This window comes from Sciurus carolinensis, chromosome 4 (genome assembly GCF_902686445.1).
Source record: "Sciurus carolinensis chromosome 4, mSciCar1.2, whole genome shotgun sequence".
NCBI lineage: Eukaryota > Metazoa > Chordata > Mammalia > Rodentia > Sciuridae > Sciurus > Sciurus carolinensis.
The window spans coordinates 127838495-127859963 of NC_062216.1; the positions used below are offsets into that span (position 1 = coordinate 127838495).

At 39.1% G+C, this 21469-nt stretch overlaps 1 protein-coding gene across 2 annotated transcripts; it reads left to right on the forward strand.

The window, feature by feature from the left end:
* Positions 1-4049: 4049 nt before the first annotated feature.
* Positions 4050-19635, forward strand: Slc35e3 (solute carrier family 35 member E3). 2 transcript variants are annotated; one of them, XM_047550680.1, is made up of 5 exons: positions 4053-4710; positions 5597-5707; positions 9366-9524; positions 14913-14995; positions 18408-19635. In XM_047550680.1, exons 1-5 carry the CDS (start codon positions 4309-4311, stop codon positions 18592-18594), a joined length of 942 nt encoding a protein of 313 aa, XP_047406636.1. In that variant the 5' UTR covers positions 4053-4308; the 3' UTR covers positions 18595-19635. The 2 variants fall into 2 exon arrangements, with proteins under 2 accessions (XP_047406637.1, XP_047406636.1); XM_047550681.1 differs by lacking the exon at positions 5597-5707 and having other exon boundaries at positions 4050-4710.
* Positions 19636-21469: the final 1834 nt, after the last annotated feature.

Below are 21469 nucleotides of genomic sequence, written 5' to 3' on the forward strand. Positions count from 1 at the left end.
GATGAGGGCACCTGCACTTTACATAAATATACTTAATCAACTAAGTTGGCCCGAAGAGGTATATACTCAGAAATAGTGAAAAACTGGATGATTTTCAAAAATGGTGTTAAGGTGCAGGGTACAGTGATTCATGCCTATAATTCCAGTGATGTGAGGCTGAGGCAAGAGGATCCCAAGTTGGAGGCAAGCCTGAGCAATTTAGTGAGACCCTATCTCAAAATAAAAGATAAAATAGGGCAGAGGAGGACTGGAATTGTAGCTCAGTGGTAGAGTGCTTGCCTGACATGTGTGAGGCACTGGGTTTGATCCTCAGCACCACATAATAATAGATATTTTTTAAAAAGTGGGGGCAAGGCAGGAGATGTAGCTCAGTGGTAAAGTATCCTTGGGTTCAATCCCCAGTACCACCACCAACAAAAAAAAAAAAAATATTAAATGTTATGGTTTGGATCTTAAATGTCCAACCAAAGGCTGTGTGTTGAAGACTTGGTTGCCAGCCTATGGCACAATGGGGAGGTGGTGGAAGTACGGCCTAGTGGAAGAAGTTAGGTCATTGGGGCATGCTCACAAAGTAGGTATTGGGACCCTGACCGCTTACTCTCTCTCTTTTGCTTCTTGCCCACCATGACGTGAAAATCTTTGCTCTGCCACATGCTCCTGCCATGATGTTCTGTGCCACCACAGGTACAAGTGACCAATGGACTGAAATCTCTGAAACTGTGAACCAAAATCTTTGCTCCTAATAAGTTATTTCTTCAGGTATTTTTGTCACATTGACAAAACTGACTAACACAGACTCAGGAAGGCCTTTAATAACAAGATTAGTAAATGTAAGTCAGTTGAGATCCACTATAGCTTTGTTCTTGGTTTTTCATTGTGCTGGGAATCTAACCCAGGAACTGGCACATGCTAAGCAGATGCTCTACAACTGAGCTACATCCTCAGTCCTAATATTTTTATCTTTTAGCCCAAATTTCAGAGTGCATATTTTAACTACAGATTCTCGTTGATTTTGGAGGAGGTCATCCCAATAAAGTTTCATAAATTGAAAATGCCATAAGTTGAAAATGCATCTAACATGCTTAACCTACTGAACATTATAGCTTAGCCATCACTGTACACTATGGAGTGTAAAGTTGTTCCTGCTTGTGATTGCATGGCTGACTAGGAACTACAGATCTCTGCTATTGCTCAGCATGGTGGAAGAGCATTGTTTCACATATTGCTAGTCCTGGAGATTAAAATTTGAAGTATAACTTCTGCTGAATGTGTTAGCACTTCTGTACCTTCAAAATGTCAAATGATTTGCATTGAACTATGGTAATCCAGGAACCATCTTCATGTTAGTCAGCTTTTCATTGCTGTGTCTGAAATGCCTGATAAGAGCAACTTAGAAGAGGAAAGGTCTATTTTGGCTTACAATTTCAGAGATTCAGTCCATGGTTGGCTGATTCCATTGCTGTCAGCCTGAGGTAGGCAGAACATCATGGCTGAAGGGCAGGGTGGAGGAAAGCTACTCAGCTCATAGCAACCAGGAGGCAGAGAGAGATAGAAAGAGGGAGAACTCAAGGAGCCAAGGACAAAATATAACCCATGGTATGCCCTGTGACCTACTTCCTCCAGCTACATTCCACCTGCCTGCAGTTCCCACCCTGTTATCTATTCAAATTATCCATCAAATGGATCAATCCACCGATCAGGTTACAGCCTCATAATCTAGTCATTTCACTTCTAAACATTCCTGCATTATCTAACAATGAGTTCTTGTGGGGACATCTCATATCCAAATCATAATAGTCTGTAGTTTCAAATATTAGAAATAGAGGGATTACAAAAATATAATTTGTCAGACATGCTAAGATTATCAGCCCAAATCTTTAATCAGGATAAGTGAATTGAAGCGACTAAATGAATAGAGTTCCTGGGCTCTTAAAGGAATAGCTAAGGGTAAGCATTGTAAATCGATCAGATGGGCTTCTATTGTTCCAAACTGGAAGGAAAGATGAAAATAAAATATACAACGGAAAAGGCATGCAGTACAGTAAGAATTAGTAAAGTCTGATGACAGGAAGAAGAGCACACACAATAGATTATATCAGGAAGAGCATGTTAGGAGAGCTAGACTTTATAGACAACGCTGAATCAACTTTTACTCATTCTTTTCTTAGCTTAAGAACCATTTCCTTAAAGAAGTCTTTGACCATCTTTCTTCCCCAAGTTTAGGACAGATTCTTATATACTTAGAATCATGTTTTATTACTTCAGAACACTCATTATAATTTCTAATTGTTTAATACCAATCTTCTCTCACTTAAGTTCTATGAAAGAGGGTCTGGTCTGGTTCAGATACATTGCCTGATACATAGCAAGTGTTCAATAAATATTTGAATGATTTTTACATCAAAGAGAAAATTAAAACCTTCAATCAAACTACTAAGAAATTAAGGACAATGAAAATACTACATTGATTTGAGGACTGTGGCCAAAGCTATTCCAAACTTTCCTCATTTAAATAAAAATATCTGTAATGGGATGGGGTGTGGCTTAGGGACAGAGCATTTGCCTAGTGAGGCACTGGGTTCAATCCATAGCACCACTTAACAGATAAAGGCATTCTGTCCATCTACAACTACAAAAAATTTTTTTTTTTTTTTTAATATCTGTGACACCTGTAATCCCAATGACTTGGGAGGCCCAGGCAGGAGGAGCACAAGTTTGGGGCCAGCCTCAGCAACTTAGTGAGACCCTGCCTCAAAATAAAGGGTTGGGGATATGGCTCGGTGGTAAAACATCCCTGGGTTCAATCTCCCCATTACCAAAAAAATAAATAAATAAAACTACAAAAAAATTAATCACTTGGAACAAAATCAGTAGAAAAGACCAATGAAATACATAAGGCATTGACAATGCTAATCAAGGGACAAACCCAAATGTGTAATTTTAGAATAAAGTGATATAGGACAACAGGTGAAATACTATATACTACTCTAATCAAGTATATTAAAATATTTAAGTAAAATGGACAATTTTCTAGAAAAATAAAATTTCAACATTGACTTAAAATGTGGAAGGAACTCTGAATTGTTTGCTAACCATGACTTTGGAGAAGTCATCAAGAACTTACGGTGCCTCCAAAGCATAAAAGTCCTTTTATACATCAATTACAAAAAGCCAAGTACTCCTCAACCAAATGAGCAGAGGATAGATAAAAACAAGAAATTTATCATAACTCATCTAATCCTATGACGGCTCAAGTCATTGGAAATTTAAAAAGCTACAAATTAAAAGCACAGTTTCTCGCTATTTTTATCAAAATATTGAAAAATCACACCTGGTTTTTCAGGCAATAAGGAAAATCAGTCTTATACTGTAGCCATGTGATATAAATTCGCACACACTTTCTACAGACTAATTAGGGAGTATACACCCAAAGTCTAAAATTCCCTCCACAACCAGAAATTTGAACTTGGACTGGCTCTTTGATACTACTAAGGTATTCTTGTTAAGCATCAGGAGTGAAATCAGTATTGGGGTAATACAGAGAAATGTGCTTACTTTTTAGGTTCACCGAAGTATTAGAGGGTAATAAAGACTGGTATATGAGTAAAAAATGTGCCAAAATATTGTTGTATCTACACTATAAGTGTGTGACGGGCCATCAAACTACTTTTCTGTATGTTCGGATGTTTTAAGTAAGTCGTCTTAAAATATGCTTTCAAGTACGTAAAGCTTTCCCTCTGTAGTGAAGACTCAAAATTGCTCACCACCTGCCTCATAGGTAAAAGTGGCCAACAGTATCTGCACAGCCCACTCCGCAAGCTTGAGAGAAGCAATGTAGCAACTCCAGTCAGTTGACACACAGGAAAGCGTCAGAGAGGGGTCCCGACTGGCCAGTCAGGACTGGAGTTGGGCAAAGTGCGCGGGACCTACAGGATAGGAACCAAAAGGCAGTAGTTCCGCGCCCAGAACCCAATGCGCCTGCGCAGCGTAGAGCGGGCTCCGCCTACCCAGGCACCTCGGAAGCGCGGGCGCCCCGAGTCACGTGGCCGCGGGCGGAGGTGGGGCGGGGCAGGGACGTGCTGCCGCGTCCTCACCGGCTCGCTGGGCGGCGGCGGAGCATGTGTAAGTTGCTGAGGTTGTTGCTGGCTCGGAATTCGATTAGTGAATGCCTGGCCGGACCGTGAGGCCGGCGTCTGTGAGGACGCGGCAGTGGAGGGAAAGGGTAGCCGGAGACCGGTTGGGCACCCCTCTCGGAAGCTGGACGGCCCCGGTTTCGCGGGGGTTGCCGCTCAGCCAGCGGCGGGGATCATGGCATCGCTGGCGGACCGAGTACGGGGCAACGGGCGAATAGCCGCCGGGCTCTTGTTCAACCTGCTTGTGTCCATCTGCATCGTGTTCCTGAACAAATGGATCTATGTGCACCACGGCTTCCCCAACATGAGCCTGACCCTGGTGCACTTCATGGTCACCTGGCTGGGCTTGTACATCTGCCAGAAGCTGGACATCTTTGCTCCCAAAAGTCTGCCTCCCACCAAACTCCTCCTTTTGGCCCTCAGCTTCTGTGGCTTTGTGGTCTTCACCAATCTCTCTCTGCAGAACAACACCATAGGCACCTATCAGCTGGCCAAAGCCATGACAACGCCGGTGATCATAGCCATCCAGACCTTCTGCTACCAGAAAAGCTTCTCCACAAGGATACAGCTCACGCTGGTGAGTAACTCCAGCTGACCCAGACGCATCCCTAAACACGTACCTCCTGGGCCCCACCTCCTGGACGTCTTTCTCTCCGGGAAATTTGAATGTACATTGTTTAACCTGCGTCACGCTCTTTCCCATCTTCTTGAATCAAATGAGTCATGTTCTATGAGCATGTGAACTTCGTGTTTATTTGGGAAAGCCGGGGTAAGAAAGCCTTCGTTGGGCTTTTAGCCCAGAAGGGTGTGCTTGTGTGGATTTTAGCAACTACTGTTTAATGGAGTCTTTAGATTCTTTGATTGGAAAGAAGAGAAAACTGTAAAGAGTGGTGCAGTCCAGTGTATCAGGATATCTGTGCAAACTCAAACTGGAAAACAGCCCACCTCCCGAGGGGAATCAAACCACAGATAATGAATGTGAAAAGGTCTAGAATAAAATGTCTCAGAATATGACTGCAGCGACATACTGCAGAGGCATCTGCATCTTTAAATCAAAGGAGATTCACTAGAGTAATATTAGCACGTGGTAATTTTTAATACTTAAGATCTTAATGCTTTCATTGTTATGTGTTTACACTTATATGTTGTTTAGACACTACTTTTGTGTTCTATATGGTTACCTGTGCATGCATGCATGTGGTATTTTCTTGCAAAACAATACATAGACTCATTATTTTACCCCAAATGTAAAATAGAACAAAATGTGAGCATCAACATGGAAGTATCATATTTCACATTTAGGAAAAGAAATTAACAGTTTTCAAAAGTGAAAGAAACATTTATATAGATTCATTGTTTCCCAGTTATGTGTTTATGATTAGCCTTGTAAGACACTGTGAAAGGAATTTTAAATTTGTTTCTTGAATCTAATCTGAACAGAATTTACCTCTTTTTCTTTACAGATTCCTATAACCTTAGGTGTAATCCTAAATTCTTATTACGATGTGAAGTTTAATTTCCTTGGAATGGTGTTTGCTGCTCTTGGTGTTTTAGTTACATCCCTTTATCAAGTGGTTGGTAATTTTATTTTCATTATGTGCCTTTTTAGCAGATGTCATAAGTTTTGAAGCTGTATCCCAAGGTTTAGAAAATACAGTATAGAGACAATAGACTGTTGGGAAGAAAGCATAATTGCATAAATTGACTCAAGGTGAAGAGAAGAAAACAGAGAAACTTGGGTGTGTGATGATCACCAAATACCTACCTGTTTGTAAGTGTATAATACCCATGCTTAGGAGTGTGAGTTTGCGGTGAGATTTCTGGGAAATCTTTACAAAATGTGAAGTGAGACTTTACTTCCTAAGTTCATTGGTTATGTTTATTATTTACTCTTTAATTTTAAAATTGCTGTGAAGAAGTGAGTGCACTTCCAGAAATCTGAACAGGAAAGGAAATTTTTACTTTCATATGTTTTTTGCCACAAAAAGTGTAAATATTGGCTTTTGATAATTTGTTTTTATCAATTGAGATTTTTGTAGCAATGGGTATTTCACTTCTTGTTCAAGCAAGAAGTCTTGCCTGTAGTAGTATTCATTAAAAATTTGTTCGTGGGTTCATTTACTTCATTACCATAAAATCCCAACAAGGTTTTTTTGTTTCTCATATAGTGGTGAAAAAGAACATGATACAGAGTGCAGTGAAACAGTATTCTCTCTATACTGAAAACCTTGGTTTGGAATTGCTGGGTGTGCCTGCATGGGGAATCAAAGCCGAAATGTGTAACCAATTTTATTTTTTTCACAGACATCCACTGGTTATAAACGGAGGCATTCTTGTTGGGAATGTTAGGAGTTCAGTATTGCAGCCCTAGCATCTTAAATTCTCTGGTAACGATCATTTCAGCAGCATTGTCATGAAAAAATAGTATAGTCATGAATACATTTTTTAGTGACAGAGAAGCAATTTAAATGAAAGACAAGACCAGTGGCATAAAAGGATGGAGCACTCTCTTACTTTTGTTACTTGGCCCCATGTTATGCTGTGTTTTAGTACAGAGAATGATCTAAACAATAAGGGAGTTTAGCTTCATTCTTTTAAAAAAATCATATTTGGGTACACTTCAGTGGGTTTGAATTCTGTTACTTAGACATAGAGAACATTACTATGTTTCATTTTTGTTAAATTCATTTTCACCTAGTAGGGATTAAATATTTACTAAACAATAGCAAGAAATTTTATTTGTTGAATATTAGAATTTCTTGTACATATACATAATTTCAGTACAGAGTACTCACTATGTCATTATGACCATTTTTGTTCACAAAAGTCTCAAAACTACTATAGATTAGAATCAAAGAATTCTTTATCTCTAAGATAGATATTTGAAATGAGACTGACCAAGGAGTGATTGTAAATTAACTAGTGGGTAAATGTTCTATTATCAGTAAATAGTAGATGTAATATAATGCAATATAATGATTCCCAAAGAAAATTTCTTTTAAAGAAATTTCTATCTGCCCATTGTATTCCAGTGTGATTCTAAGTTATTTCTTCTTATACTGCTAGGGTAATTAAAAGGAGTCAAAGGAAGAGTGATGAGCTGTTAACGTTAGTTGTAGAAAATAGTTGACTCACTCATTTACTCAGCTGACATCTTTCTGCTTTATGCTCTTCCTTGAGGATACAAAGATGAACATCAGCTATAATCCGTCATTATAGAAACACATGTAGACAGCTGGTCACTTCAGCATGTGAGCCAGTTCCTGAGGAAGACCAAGGAAGAACTGGCAGCTCTTCACCCAGGGTGATGAGGCGAGACCTGAGGGAAAGTTAACAGTTTAAATTGAAGGATGCACAGGAGTTTGCTCAGCAGTGTGAAAGTACAGAGCCCTTTGGGAGAACTCGATTTGTGAGTGAGGCTAGACTGTAGGTATACTGTGGAAAGATGAGGCCGAGGAGTGGGTGAAATCAGATGGCAGTCTTGATGTCATGCTGAAGAAGTGTCTTCATTCTGCAGGCACCACATAAAGTTTAGGTGGGGAGTAACTTGGTCATTCCCTGTGTTTAAGAAAAATCATTGGTGGCAATGAAGGGTGCATAAGAGAGGTGAGAAAGGTGAGGGCAGTCAGGAACCTACCCATGCTTCTAGGGGAAGACTGGAGGGGCCTGGGTAGGCAATGGGAAGCTGCAAGAAACTCCAGAGACCTTTGAGAGGAAGTATCAGTGGGATCTGACTAAATGTGAAAGTAAGGAGTCTGCTCCTTGGGGGAGACGATGGCATTAATCATTGAGGTGACACAAGAGGAGTTCCTTGGTGGATAGAAGGAACTTATTTTAAAGAAGTTTCTGTAGACTAAGGAAAAATGACCAGAAAGTTAGGGAAGGTGCTAGGTTAAAGATACTCAAGGAAAGCAGTGGGTGTAGCCCTGTGGTAGAACACTTGCCACACATATGTGAGGCCCTGGGTTCCACCCCAACACTGTGGAGTGAGTGAGAAGAGTGGGAGGTGAGAGGAAGGAGGTCAGAGCTGAAGATGTCAACAGATAGGAAAAGAAATTAGTCAGAGTTGTCTTTTGGATGTGACCATCAGACATGATGGTGCCCTTTGGGAGGCCATTAGACGGGTTGTGGACAGAAGCCAGATTGCACTGCAGTGAGGGACAGCAAGACCCACCATTCCAGGCCTTCCAATGGCAGAGGTGGAGGCCTGATGCGGCCTAGTGAGGCTGTGAAAGGGAAGGTGGCTCTGCATCCATCCATGTTTGCTCACTTGCTGTACCCCCAGTAGCTGGCAGCAGAAGAATCAATTCTTTGTCCTTCATATTCACAGAAGACTCTTAGTTAAAACTGGCAGGAATATGGCTCAAATTTCCTGCTCTTCTATTTTTGTCTTGGTGAATTTCTATAGACTAAGAGTTTGTGTAACAAGATACCCAGACCTGCAGGAGAAAGGCATGTAGGAGTTATTCAGAAACCTGACTGTTTTTGCCAGATCTTACTCACTTATACTGAGCGTCCTTCAAAGCTTTTTCAGTCATATTTGTGAAGCATTTTGAGGTCTGTTGGGATTTGAAGTTTTGAGTTGTTATTTCTACCTAAAGACAGTATTTTGGGGTTTGTGATTTTCCAGCATACCTGGGTATATTGGGGGATGGGGAATACTGCCCACAGAAAAGTCATCCAAAGAGAGGAAACTTTCTTCTGCCTTTGGATTTTCTGAAGGAACTGAAAAGACCACACACTTTGGCAGCCACCTGGAATAACTGAGGTTAAGCTCTTAGTCTCTCAATTGCCCTGTGCCCCCTTTTTAAATTTTTTTTATGTTGGCCATTTTTAGAAAGAAATGAAAGAAATGAGGTCTGTCACTGCATCTATATTCCTATTTATTCCCTAAATTTCCATTCCTGCCTTATTTTTCGAAGATCTCTGAAGCATATGGCTTTCTGTTTCCATTTACTTTTCCCTGATTAGTAGGATCAGGAAGATAGCATTCCTTGTAAGGAATGGAGAGGAAAATAGGTCATCAGAATTTGAATTTGTAGACCTCCTTTTGTCCATGGTACTTACAGGGCATTCAGATATCCTACTAATCTTTGAAATCTTGTAGAATAATTAGGCATTTCCTCTTCCCCCAGCCCGTACCCCACGTTTCTGTCTGTGTGTCTAGAGTTGCACCTTTGATTAAGTGATACTTTTCTCTTGTGCCTGACTTATTTATCTCCTGATTTTCAGTGGGTAGGAGCCAAACAGCATGAATTGCAAGTAAACTCAATGCAGCTGCTGTACTACCAGGCTCCAATGTCATCTGCCATGTTGCTGGTTGCTGTGCCCTTCTTTGAGCCAGTGTTTGGAGAGGGAGGAATTTTTGGTCCCTGGTCAGTTTCTGCTTTGGTAAGTTCTAATTGTTTCAGTGCCCTAAGAAGCAGTGTAATAATATCTCCGTTTTTAATGCTTTTTTTTTTTTTTTTTTTTTTTTTTTTTTTTTAGTTTTAGAGCACTATCTCAAAATCCATTCTCATGTTTAATCTTCATAATCACCCTTGTTTAAGGAAGGCAGAGTAAGGATTATTTTCCAGACAACAAAACTGAGACACAAAAGGTAAAGGGATTTGCCTAGGGTCCAATAGCCAGTTAGTGGCAAAACCAGGATTACAATTCAGATCTTCTTGTGCCTGGTTACTTTTCTGACCATCCCAGGCTATAGCCAACAAATAATTTGGGCATTTAATTTTATTGACTTTGTTTTAATATAAATAGTACATCTGTATTCCCAGCAACTGGGGAGGCTAAGGCAGGAGAATTGCAAGTTCAAGGCCAGCCTGGGCAACTAAGTGAGACCCTGTTTCAAAAAAAGAGCTGGGGTTGTAGCTCAGTGGTAGAGCACTCCTAGGTTTAATCCCCAGAACCAAAGAAAAATTTTTAAATAAGTAAGTAAAAAGTACATGGTCATTTTGTGGATTTTGAACTTACATAAAAATGTGTAAAGAAAAGAGAAAGTGGAGGCCCCCTGACATCCCACCACACTAAGATATTACATTGACCATTGACCATTTCATGGGTGTGTGTGTGTCTGTCTCTCTCTCTCTCTCTCTCTCTCTCTCTCTCTTTCTCTCTCTCTCTCTCTCTCTCTCTCTCTCAATATAAACATGCATGTGTGTGTGTGTGTAATTTTATCTAATAGAATCATATCATACTCTGTTTTTATCCTGAATTCCTTTTCCCTGTCCCTCCTATCCGTGTACACTTCAGCATCCCATTCCCCAAGTGTACCTAGTGTTCTTTAATGTCTTTCTCCCTGTTACACATACCCATGTAAAGATGTAATACACACAGATTGTGTTTTTTGACAAAAGTAGAATTATACTGGCCTTTTCTGGTGGGGCGTGTGGGGAGTTCTTGGGGATTGAACCAGCTGAAGCATGCACTGTCTCACTGAACTACACCTCCAGCCCCTGCACATGCTTTTTTAACAATATCATAAAAATCTCTCCAAATCATACTTTTAGTATCTGTATAAATAATCCCTTTTAGGTATTCAATTTTTTTCTAGTCCTTGACCATTATGAACAACGTTTTAATAAACATTCTTAGGCATTTATTTTATCCCCTGATACTTTATATTTTCCCCCTATGGACAGAGTCCTAGAAGGAGCATTGGCAGATCGAGTGTACTTTGGGGACACTTTAATTAGAAAGTCTAATCACCATTGTCAGTTCAAACTGCTTTTACCAAAATATCATGGACTGTGTAGCTTAAACAACAAATGTTTTTTCTCATAGTTCTGGAGGCTGGAAGTCTAAGGTTAGGGTGCCAGCTCAGTTGGGTTCTTGGTGATGTGGCTCTCTTTGTTTACAAATGGCAATGAAGATTGTATCCTCACCCGGGGGAAAGAGAGGAGAAGCAAACTCTCTTTTGTCTCTTCTCATAAGAGTATTAATCCCCTTAGTGAGGACCCTTATAATCTGATTAGTCATCTCCGCATACTATCACATTGAGGGTTCAGATTTCAGTATACAGATTTTGGGAGGAAACCAAACAGTCCGCAATACCTTACTTATCAGGAACTTTCACTTCCAACAACCTTAGCCTCTGAAACAGTCAGTGGGAATGTCTTTTTAGTTGGTGGTGTTAATTTATCAAATACCTACATAGCCCTTCGTCTTTTCCAAGCACTGTTCAAAGCACTTTGCAAATGTTAACTTACTTACTCTTCATAACTTTATGAGGTTAATACTAGTATTACTATTTTTACTCAGGAGGAAACTGAGGGAACAGTATGTAACTGGCCTAATCCCAAAGCAGAGTCAGAATTTGAATCCATGCATTCTGACTCCAGCGTTCATGTTCTTCACCTCAACCCCTCTCACAGTGCTGGGGACTAAACCCCCCGAGGCAAGTGCTCTACCCCTGAGTTATGCTCCCAGAATCCTTCCTACCTTGTCGCCCTCCTTTTTTTCCTGTTTTTGAGTTGGGGGTCTGGCTCTTGCCCAGGCTATTCTTTAGCTCCTGAGCTCAAGCAGTGTTCCTGCCTCATCCTCCTACAAAACTGGGACTATAGGCAGGTATCACACAATCTCCATATTCTTGAGTACTCTACTGTGTTGCCCATGAGATCAATAATGTTTCAAATTCATATACTGGATTTTTTATAATATATATATATATGTGTGTGTGTGTGTGTGTGTATATATATATATATACACGCATATATGCATATATGTGTGTGTGTAACAAAATATATGTATGCATGCATGCCAGTAGGGTGTATTTTGACATATACATACATGGAATATAACTTATTCTAATTAGGATCCCATTCTTATAGTTGTATATGATGTAGAATTTCACTGGTTGTGTATTCATATATGAGCATAGGAAAGTTATGTCCAATTCATTCTACTGTCTTTCCTACTCCTATCCCCCATCCCTTCCCTTCATTCCCCTTTGTCTAATCCAATGAACTTCTGTCCCACCTCCTTATTGTGTTAGCATCCACATATCAGAGAGAGCATTCAGCCTTTGGTTTTGGGACTGGCTTATTTCACTTAGCATGATCATCTTCAGTTCCATCAATGTAGTGGCAGATACCATAATTTCATTCTTCTTGATGGCTGAGTAATATTCCATTGTGTTGCTATCATAGTTTGCTATTATAAATTCATATACTTTGGCATATATGCTTGTTCCTAAAGTAGAAGCCATTAGCTCATCTCTCAAATAATATTTCCTCTTACTTTGCAAAAGTTCTACCATCTGGATTATTGGGTCTTCAACTACTACAGCTTAGACACTTGAAACTAGGAGAGAGGCTTTTCACGGTAGCCCCCTGACAGGTTTTGAAAGAGGAAAACAGCATGAAGTCCATAAAAAGCACAAAGAGGGCTGGGGAGATAGCTCAGCTGGTAGAGTGCTTGCCTTGCAAGCACAAGGCCCTGGGTTCGATCCCCAGCACTGCAAAAAAAAAAAAAAAAAAAAAAAAGCACAGAGAAACTAAGAGCACAGCCAGCTGAGGCTAAGTAGTGTAAGGGAGTCATCTTGGTTCCTTGATGTCCCTAGGTGGCATCATTGACTTAAAGTAGAACTGTAATTGTCTTTTTCATCATGTGCCAAGTCATCAAGAAATAGGTGTGTAACGTTCTGTGAACTCAGTAAAATTAACAGTGATGCATTTTACGTGCATTTTCCTACTTGACTAGTTAGCAGACATATCAAATCAAATGAGGTATTATGGTGTTTACCTAAATAGGACACAAATTCAACTCCTGGTCATCTTACAACTATACTGATTTAAAAACTGATAAAATTTACATGGGACAGAAAATATCTTCATATATGGCATTTTCATTGGAACTTAAACTTGTTAATTTAAATCATAGCTAATATTTTATCTAAATACAGAAAGAGAAAATGATTCTACATTTATTAAAGTTGTGGGGTAAATGTGAACAAAACACTTGTTGTGTATACAGTGGTACAGCACATTTGTCCCCTATCCTCAGCCAGGTTGGTTTCTTCCCTGTCCCATGAGCATACTCTGTACTTTCATGACTCCACTTTGACCTGTACTGTCCCTCTGCTTGAACCCTATGATCTTTCTTTAATCTATACATGCTTTTTTCTGTGTGCCCCATCCCAGAAGGACCTCTCCTTCCTTGAGATTTATGTAGAATCTATTGTCTCTTTGCCTGCTAATGAGGTAAAACTCAAGACTTGTTTTATTTCATCCCATGAGCTGCAAATCTTGTATTGCACTATTTTTCATGTGATTGAGAGGTAGCATAGCAGAGCAGATTAAAGGCCAGGACTCCAGAACCAGTCTTCCCGGGTATGAATCTCAGTGCTGCCCTTTACTAGCTATGTGATCTTTACTTTACCTTTCTGTCCTTTGCTCTCTCATGTGTAAATAGGGATAATATTTTTTTCATACCTATTTCATGGCTGCTTATGAGGATTAAATGAGTTAATACATGTATAATATTTAGAACAATTCTGGTCACATAAGTATTATGTAAGTTTAAGCTTTGATTATCATGTCTCCTACAGTTTCCAAGCTCTTTGAGGGCAGGGACTTTGTATATATTTTGTTTTTCAGAAGGCCTGAACTAATATTTTTGATAGTAAATGAATATTCATTAACTTTATTTGAATAAGACTAAAAATGAGCAATTCAACAGAAAAAGACCTAGAAGGTACATACCAAGATATTTACAGGTATAGGGGTTGGAATTATAAGACTTCATTATCCTTTTTTTTTTTTTTTCTGATTCTCCTAAATACATGAGTATTATTTTTATAATAAGAACTTATTATGCCTGGACATGGTGGTGTGTGCCTATAGTCCCAGCTACTTGGGAAGTTGAGGCAGGAGGATTCTTTCTTTTGTTGTTTTTTTGTTTTTCGGTACCAGGAATTAAACTCAGGGGTGCGTAAGTACTGACCTACATGCCCAGCCCTTTTTATATTTTATTTTGAGACCAGATCTCCCTGAGTTGTTTAAGGCCTCGCTGAGTTGCTGAGGCTGGCTTTTAACTCTCAGTCCCTGTCCCTGGGTCTCCCAAGCCACTGGATTACAGTGAGCCATCCCTGACCAGGAGTATTCTTTGACTCCAGGTGTTTGAGGCTATTCTGGGCAACAAAGCAAGACTATGTCTCCAAAAAAAAAGTTACAAAATCTTTCTTCCTTAGATGAATAAGAAAAATGAACCTAAAATTCACATTCAGAGACAGGCTGTTATTACAGACTTTTCTATTGATTCTTGTGGACAGTTATATTTTTAAATACTGTTCATTGTGCTCTTATACTCCCAATTTTTTTATTTTATAAAACATTTTGGTACTGGGATTTGACCAGGGGTACTTTACCACTGAAACCACATCCCCAAACCTTTTTATTTTTTATTTTGAGGCAGGGATCTTGCTGAGTTGCCTAGGACATTGCTAAGTTACTGAGGCTGGCTTGAACTTGCAATCCTTCTGCCTTAGCCTCCAAAGTCACTGGAATTATAGGCATGTGCCACTGTGTTTGGCTACTCTCAATTTTTGTGGTTTCCCATATGGATTTTCTTTTTCTAATCTTGTTTTTAATGACTGGTATTGGAGGCGTGTTTGTTGTTTTAGTGCTGGGATTGAACCCAGGCCTTGTGCATGCTAGATAAGTACTTCACCACTGAACTATCTCCCAGCCTGATATTTGAGTTTTTAAAATGCCTAATGAAATGTATTTTTACTTGATTACAGTGCAGTGCTTCACATTAATGATTCTTTTGACTTATTTGTAGGTTATGGTGCTGCTATCTGGAGTAATAGCTTTCATGGTGAACTTATCCATTTATTGGATTATTGGAAACACTTCACCAGTCACGTATCCTTTTCACAATAACTTACAAATGTCTTTTGTGTTTCCAAAATTCACATTCAGTACCTTCTTTGAGTCTTATACTAACTATATGCATGTCCTAAATTGAGTAGTGTTGGTTATTTTTACTCTTTTTCTGTTTATTTTCACACTAAAGTCTTCAGAATTTTAAAGAAAGAAGAACTGAGGAAATGAGTTTGCTTGCTGTAGCATGAATGTTTTTGAATTTTCTTAAGTAACTGGTGACCATTTCTCTTACAAAAATTAGAATACCATTCCTTGCAGATAGTGGATTTAAATATTTGTTGAATGAATAACAGGGTGGAGTCTTGAGTTTCAATCAGTTTTCAATTATATACAGTAATAAAGTAGAGGAGTGGTTAACCCACATAACAAAAGATAATTTCAGATTCCTGGCATCTGATTTGGAGTATGTCTTTGTACTTATTTGGATATGGGTATTTCTACTGTTTTCAATATTTCAAAAATTTATCTGAAAAATGAATTCATTTGTTGAAGGTCAAATTTAGCTGCCCATTTTCACCACTCAACTTGTCATTCTGTTTCTCTTGTATTTCATTCTGCCCCTACTCCTAGGCAAATGCAGATCTAGATCTTAGAAGTAGTTTGGTAATGTTTATCAGAATATACTGATTAATACAAATGAGGAAATGCTGAGATGTCAACAGAATAAAATAAATAGCTATCTAATTGTTTGTTTTTTTATATTTTAAAGTAAAATAAATAAATAAAGGTATCAATAAATAATAATGATGGCACTTTTTTAAAAAAAATTCTTAATAAATATTTATACCAGGTACTATTAGAAACATTTTGTGTATATTGGTCCCTTTAATTCTCACAACAGCTCTTTGAAGTGCATTCTCTCATTTTATTTTACAGACAAGGAAACAGAGGCACAGAGATGTTAAATAACTAACTCACTTAAGGCCACGCAGGTGAGAAGTGTGATGTCCAGTTTTGAAATCATAGTCTAGTCCCATGTGTTCATGTGGATCATGTTGCCAAATCAAGGCACCCAAGAATGTGTTCTAATTAAAGATATTCATTCATTCAACAAATATTTATTGAATGCCCACTATAAACCATTCATTGACTCAATAAATACTTACATATGCCAGCCACCCAGGATACAGTAGTGAACCAAATAGAAGAAAGTCCTTTGCCTCCACAGGCTTAAATTCTAGTGCGGATTACAGACTATACCAAAAAGATTTTAAATATACATATGCAGTGTTGGGTAGTGTTAAGTGCCAAGGAGAAAAGAGAAAGCAGGAAAGTAGATGTGAAATGTTGGGGGCAGGGTTGAAGTTTTAGGAAGGGTAGTCAGAAGGCCTCTACAGGAAGGTGACTGAATAAAGACCTGAAGGAAATGAGGTTTTTCCATGCAAATTGGGAGAAACATTCCAGGCAGAAGCAATAGCAGGTGAGAGACCCGAGGAAAAAGGATACCCACGTGGAGCAGCATGTGCAGAGGAGGGGATGTGGTAGGCTGAGAGGTAACGGAACCAGACTGAATGGGACTTCCACATAAGGACTGTTACTCTAAGTGAGATGGGAAGCCATTGGAGTTTGAAGCAAGAAGGTGACATCAGAGCTGTTGACCTTGTGAGCTGGACAGGGCTTTGTTGTGGATGCCTGTCTGGTGTATTGCAGGTTGTTTACCACATGCCAAGTCTCTGCCCATAGCACACCCACCACTCAGTTGTGGCAACCAAAAATGTCTCCAGACGTGGCTCATGTTGCAAAATCATCCTGGTTAAGAACCACTGGACTAAAAGACCTAAGAGAAGAAGGGAAACTGACAGGAGGCCACTACAATATTTTAATTTAGAAATTATTGTAGTTTATTGCTAGGATGGTAGCAGTGGAATGGTGAGACCAGTTAGATTTGGGATATATTTCCAAGTAGAGCCAATAGGTTTTGCTGACCAGTTGGATGTGAAGAAAGAGGAAACAAGGTTGACTTACGTGGTTTTGACTGAGGTAAGGTGGCTGAGATAGAGCAGCTCAGAGGTGACTTGAGATGTGGAAAGAGGGCAGGGTGCTTAATTTTGGATAAACGGTTCTGAGGGTTCAAGGACAAAGTCTCAGCTAGGGATATTTCAGAGTTGGTAGCGCATAGGTGCCTGGTTGAGATTACCAAGCAAACATGTCCAAAGATTGAGTCCTGGGGCACTTCAGTGTTTAACGGAACTAGGTGGAAGGAAGGAGAGTGGTGAAGGGGCAGGAGTAAACTACAGAGTCAGTTGTCACTGACAGGTCAAGTATAAGGAAGGGTGGTCATGGAACAGTGAGCTTACGAAGGTGAAGGGCACTGGCAGGGGCACTCCAGGGGTGGGTGCAAAGCCTGACTGCAGCAGAGTGGAGGATTGAGAGAGGAAAGGAGAACTGGACATACCACGGCTAGACTGCATGTGCCCCACCCCCTCTCTCTCACTCTCATAAAGACAGTCACCGAAGAGTTCAAGTTTGCCTTCCCTTTATAAATATATATAACATATCATGAACTGCTTAAGAGAGGCTGGGGAGTAAAATTTAAAACTAAAGCGTTGAAGCCTGTGCATGGATTTTATATGAATGACTTGGAAAAACCTTAATCCCAGGGAGAATTACTGGCAGTATACTAGATTAGAGCTTGGACTTACTATTAGAGCTTGGAGTTAAATAGATTCATCTAGGTTTGGATGTTGACTCTGCCATTTAGGCTCTGTGATCTGAAACAAGTTACTTAAAATCCCTGTGCCTCTCTGGTTGTAAAATGGGAAAAGTGGGAGTGCAGTGAAGGTAAATGTGGGCAAGATGGTGTTACATAAAATGCCTAGCGTGGCATGGTTAGCAGATAGTATCACTCCCGCCCCCCTCTCCTTTTCCCTCTTAGCCACAAGCATTCTGAAAGCGTTTGCAACGAGTCACCTTCCTGGCACCTTTCACATCTCACCTCATTTGCCAGGGAAGGTTTATTAGAAATGCACTCTGCAACATAACCATAAACTGTTGTACAAAATATCTTCTCTGTACCTTGTTCTGAATTTCTTTCCTAACCTTGTACTGCAGCCTCTTTGCTTTTCTTTGAAAAGGTCAACAAGAATAGTTGAGGCAGTCTTTTACACTGTGTGTATGTGTGTGTGTGTGTGTGTGTGTGGTGGGAGGGGAGGTGCTTAGGACCTGCTCAGAAGAGCACAGCATCACCATCTTGTCACTTTAAGTTGCTAAAACGTACCTGAAGAAACTAGAGCTGACCCAGCACCTCACTAAAGTTTCTGTTCTTTAGATGAGTGGCTGCTGTTTAGTCCGTGTTTAATGCTGTTGTTTCCAGCCATGGGAAGCCCCTACTGTGTATATGTGCCCAATATCTAGCTTATTACTACCTTTTATCCTTATCCAAAAACCTCAGCTATAACATGTTTGGACACTTCAAGTTCTGCATTACTTTATGTGGAGGATATGTTTTATTTAAGGATCCACTATCAATTAATCAGGGTCTTGGCATTTTATGTACATTATTTGGCATTCTTGCCTATACCCACTTTAAACTCAGTGAACAGGAGGGAAGTAAAAGTAAACTGGTACAACGTCCTTGAGATTTTGTGGAGAAAAGAAAGTTGCCCTCAAGAAGACAAAGAACAAAGTGTGTAAGTTACTTTCAAAAAAGGAAAAAACAAAATTGCAGTGCAAAATTCACTGAATGATTTACAAATAGTAATGCAAATTTTATTCATCAATATGACTTTTTTTAAGTACCTTCCTTTTGAACTTAATTCTCTAAAACCAAAATGACTTATGCTTCTTTTCAAAGTTGGTTGTGTGAAATATATAGAATGGTTTGGTTATGCCAGATAGTTGAAATTGGAAGTTCTGAAGTGATGACAGAGGAGTTTGTATTCCAGCACTGCAGATCTGCTGCGGCTCTTCAGGGTTCATTATCTTCTGAGGAAGAGCACATTGGACTCCTACTTGCTAGTAGATGGTTTCCCAGTGAGATTTATTATGATTTTGTTGACAGTGTTTAAGGGGTTCTGGGGATCAGACCAGTGCCTCACACTTGCTAGACAGGTGCTGCACTGCTGAACTGCATCCCCAGCCCAGCCTCAAATCAGAACGTAAATCTAGCATTTCTGTTTTAATTGGTTTAGTGGGATGTTTTGATTATTTCATTCCTGGAAATGAAATTTTTATAAAAACAAAATGTAAAGGAGAAAACGACAATAAAAACCAAATCAAGTTCTAAAAGTACTACTTTTCTAGTAGAAAACTGATGTAAGAAGTCTTGCATTTGGGGACAGGGTTGTGGCTCAGTGGTAAGAACACTTGCCTAGCATGTGTGAGGCACTGAGTTTGATTCTCAGCACCACATATAAATAAAAATAAAGGTCCCTTGACAACTAAAAAAATAGTAACAATAAAAAAGAAGAAGTCATGCATTTTCAGACCAGGCTTGGTACAGGAGGCTAACAGAAGGATCACTTGAGTACAGGAGTTTGGGACCAGCTATGGCAATATTGGGAGACCCTGCCTTTGAAAAAAAAGTCATACATTTATGAAAAAAAAAAAAAACTGCTATTTTGTCTTGTTTTTGAGCTTTCAGTAAACTCTAGAAATTATTGTGGAGTTAAAAACAATAATAACTGGGCACAGTGGTGCATGCCTGTAATCCCAGTGGCTTGGGAGGCTGAGGCAGGATGATTGAGAGTTCAAAGCCCGCCTCAGCAAAAGCAAGGTGCTAAGCAACTCAGTAAGACCCTGTCTCTAAATAAAATATGAAATAGGGCTGGGGTTGTGGCCCAGTGGTTGAGTGCCCCTGAGTTCAATTCCTGGTGCCAAATAATAATAATAATTAACAATGAACCCATATTTAAGTGGCTCAAAGAAAAGATTATAAGGCTTTCCATCAGTCTACAGGAAGCCCTATGTTCAATCTTCAAGAACAACAACAACAAAGACTACTATTGAGTAATTTTCCTGGTAACTGCTGTCTTGACCTTCTTGAGCATTTATTTCGTATTGGTAATTTCATAATACCTTCCTCCCATCACTCCCTATCCCCTATATATGCAGCAGCCATGGAGCTTTGTGGTGCATTGAAGAATTTGGAATGAATTATGTCCTGCCTCTAATAAAATCAAGGTTCATTTTTATGCAGCAAGTGAGGGTAAATGCTATCCAAATGCTAGGCACAACCTGAAAATATGCAGAAAGATTTGAAAAGAAGAAAAATAGTATTTAGTTCTTTGAGTTTCTAAAGGAATAATTTTTTTAAATTCAGGTATTGGGGAAATCTTGAGCAAATATAGTGCCACATACTTAATTGTGAAATGTATTCCTGCCTTCCAGTGTCTTGATATTTGAACATTAAAAGCAGTTGTTGATAATCTCACAATAAATTGAGATAGATCATTCTTATAATAAATAATTTTTTCTAAACATTATTTATAAATTTTCTGTGAGAAAGTTACTTAAGGCAAAGAGCACATGTATACAATGTACCTTCAGTAAAATGATAAATTTTATGTTAATGTTTTTACTACAATAAAAAATACAGATTTTTTGCATTATTTTTCCTGGTCCATTCAGAATAAAAAGCCTCACTGAAAATCTAGTTTGGAAAGTTCAGTTTGTTGATCTGTTGTATTATTAGCATATGTGGTATTCTATTTTTGTCTTAAATATTTTTGGGGTTTTCTCACTTTACAAAGATATATTTTAGTGTGCTAAGAAGTACAGAGCACATTACCCTGTGAACCTTGGATATTATATTTATCTAAGAAATTGTTCTCAGTGTAGGTTTAAATGAACATAAATTATATCCCAAAAGCTGAAGAAAAATGTTTCATCACTGTGAGGAATATTTGATTTGTGTATACTAAGAACAACTGAATTTTGATATGTGCCATATACAAGTTTTTACCTACAAATAAAATTGGGGACAGAGGGTAGTTAGAGTAAATGTGTGAGGTTATAATAAATGGTGTTGGTAGGAATGCAGTGACAAAGTTGGAGCACAACAGGTGAAGGATACTTGTATATAAATGAATAAAATATGTACTGCTAGAACTAGAGTCTGATATTGTGTTTGTCCTGAAGATGATCTTCACATTGAAAAAATTCCTGGGAAAAGTACACTAGATGGTGGGAACCAATCACAGAGACAGACCAAACACATAAGAAGGAAGCCTGCTGTCCTGCTGTCCTTTTGTTACCAGTGTAACTGAACTTATTTTTTATCTATGTTAAATGGCAAAATTTCAAGTTTCAACTATTAAAAATAAAGAGCAGCTCTTGTTTTTACTTTTGTCTTGGATTTTAGAGTCAGTGGAAGACTAGCTTCTGTGTATGCACAGGGCAATGTCAGTCTGTTCAACTTCCAGATGTGCAGATGCCAAAGCCAAATCCCATCTCCTCTGTAAAATAACATGAAGGACAAATCTTTCTCTGTGGAAGCAAACTTTCACATGTTTC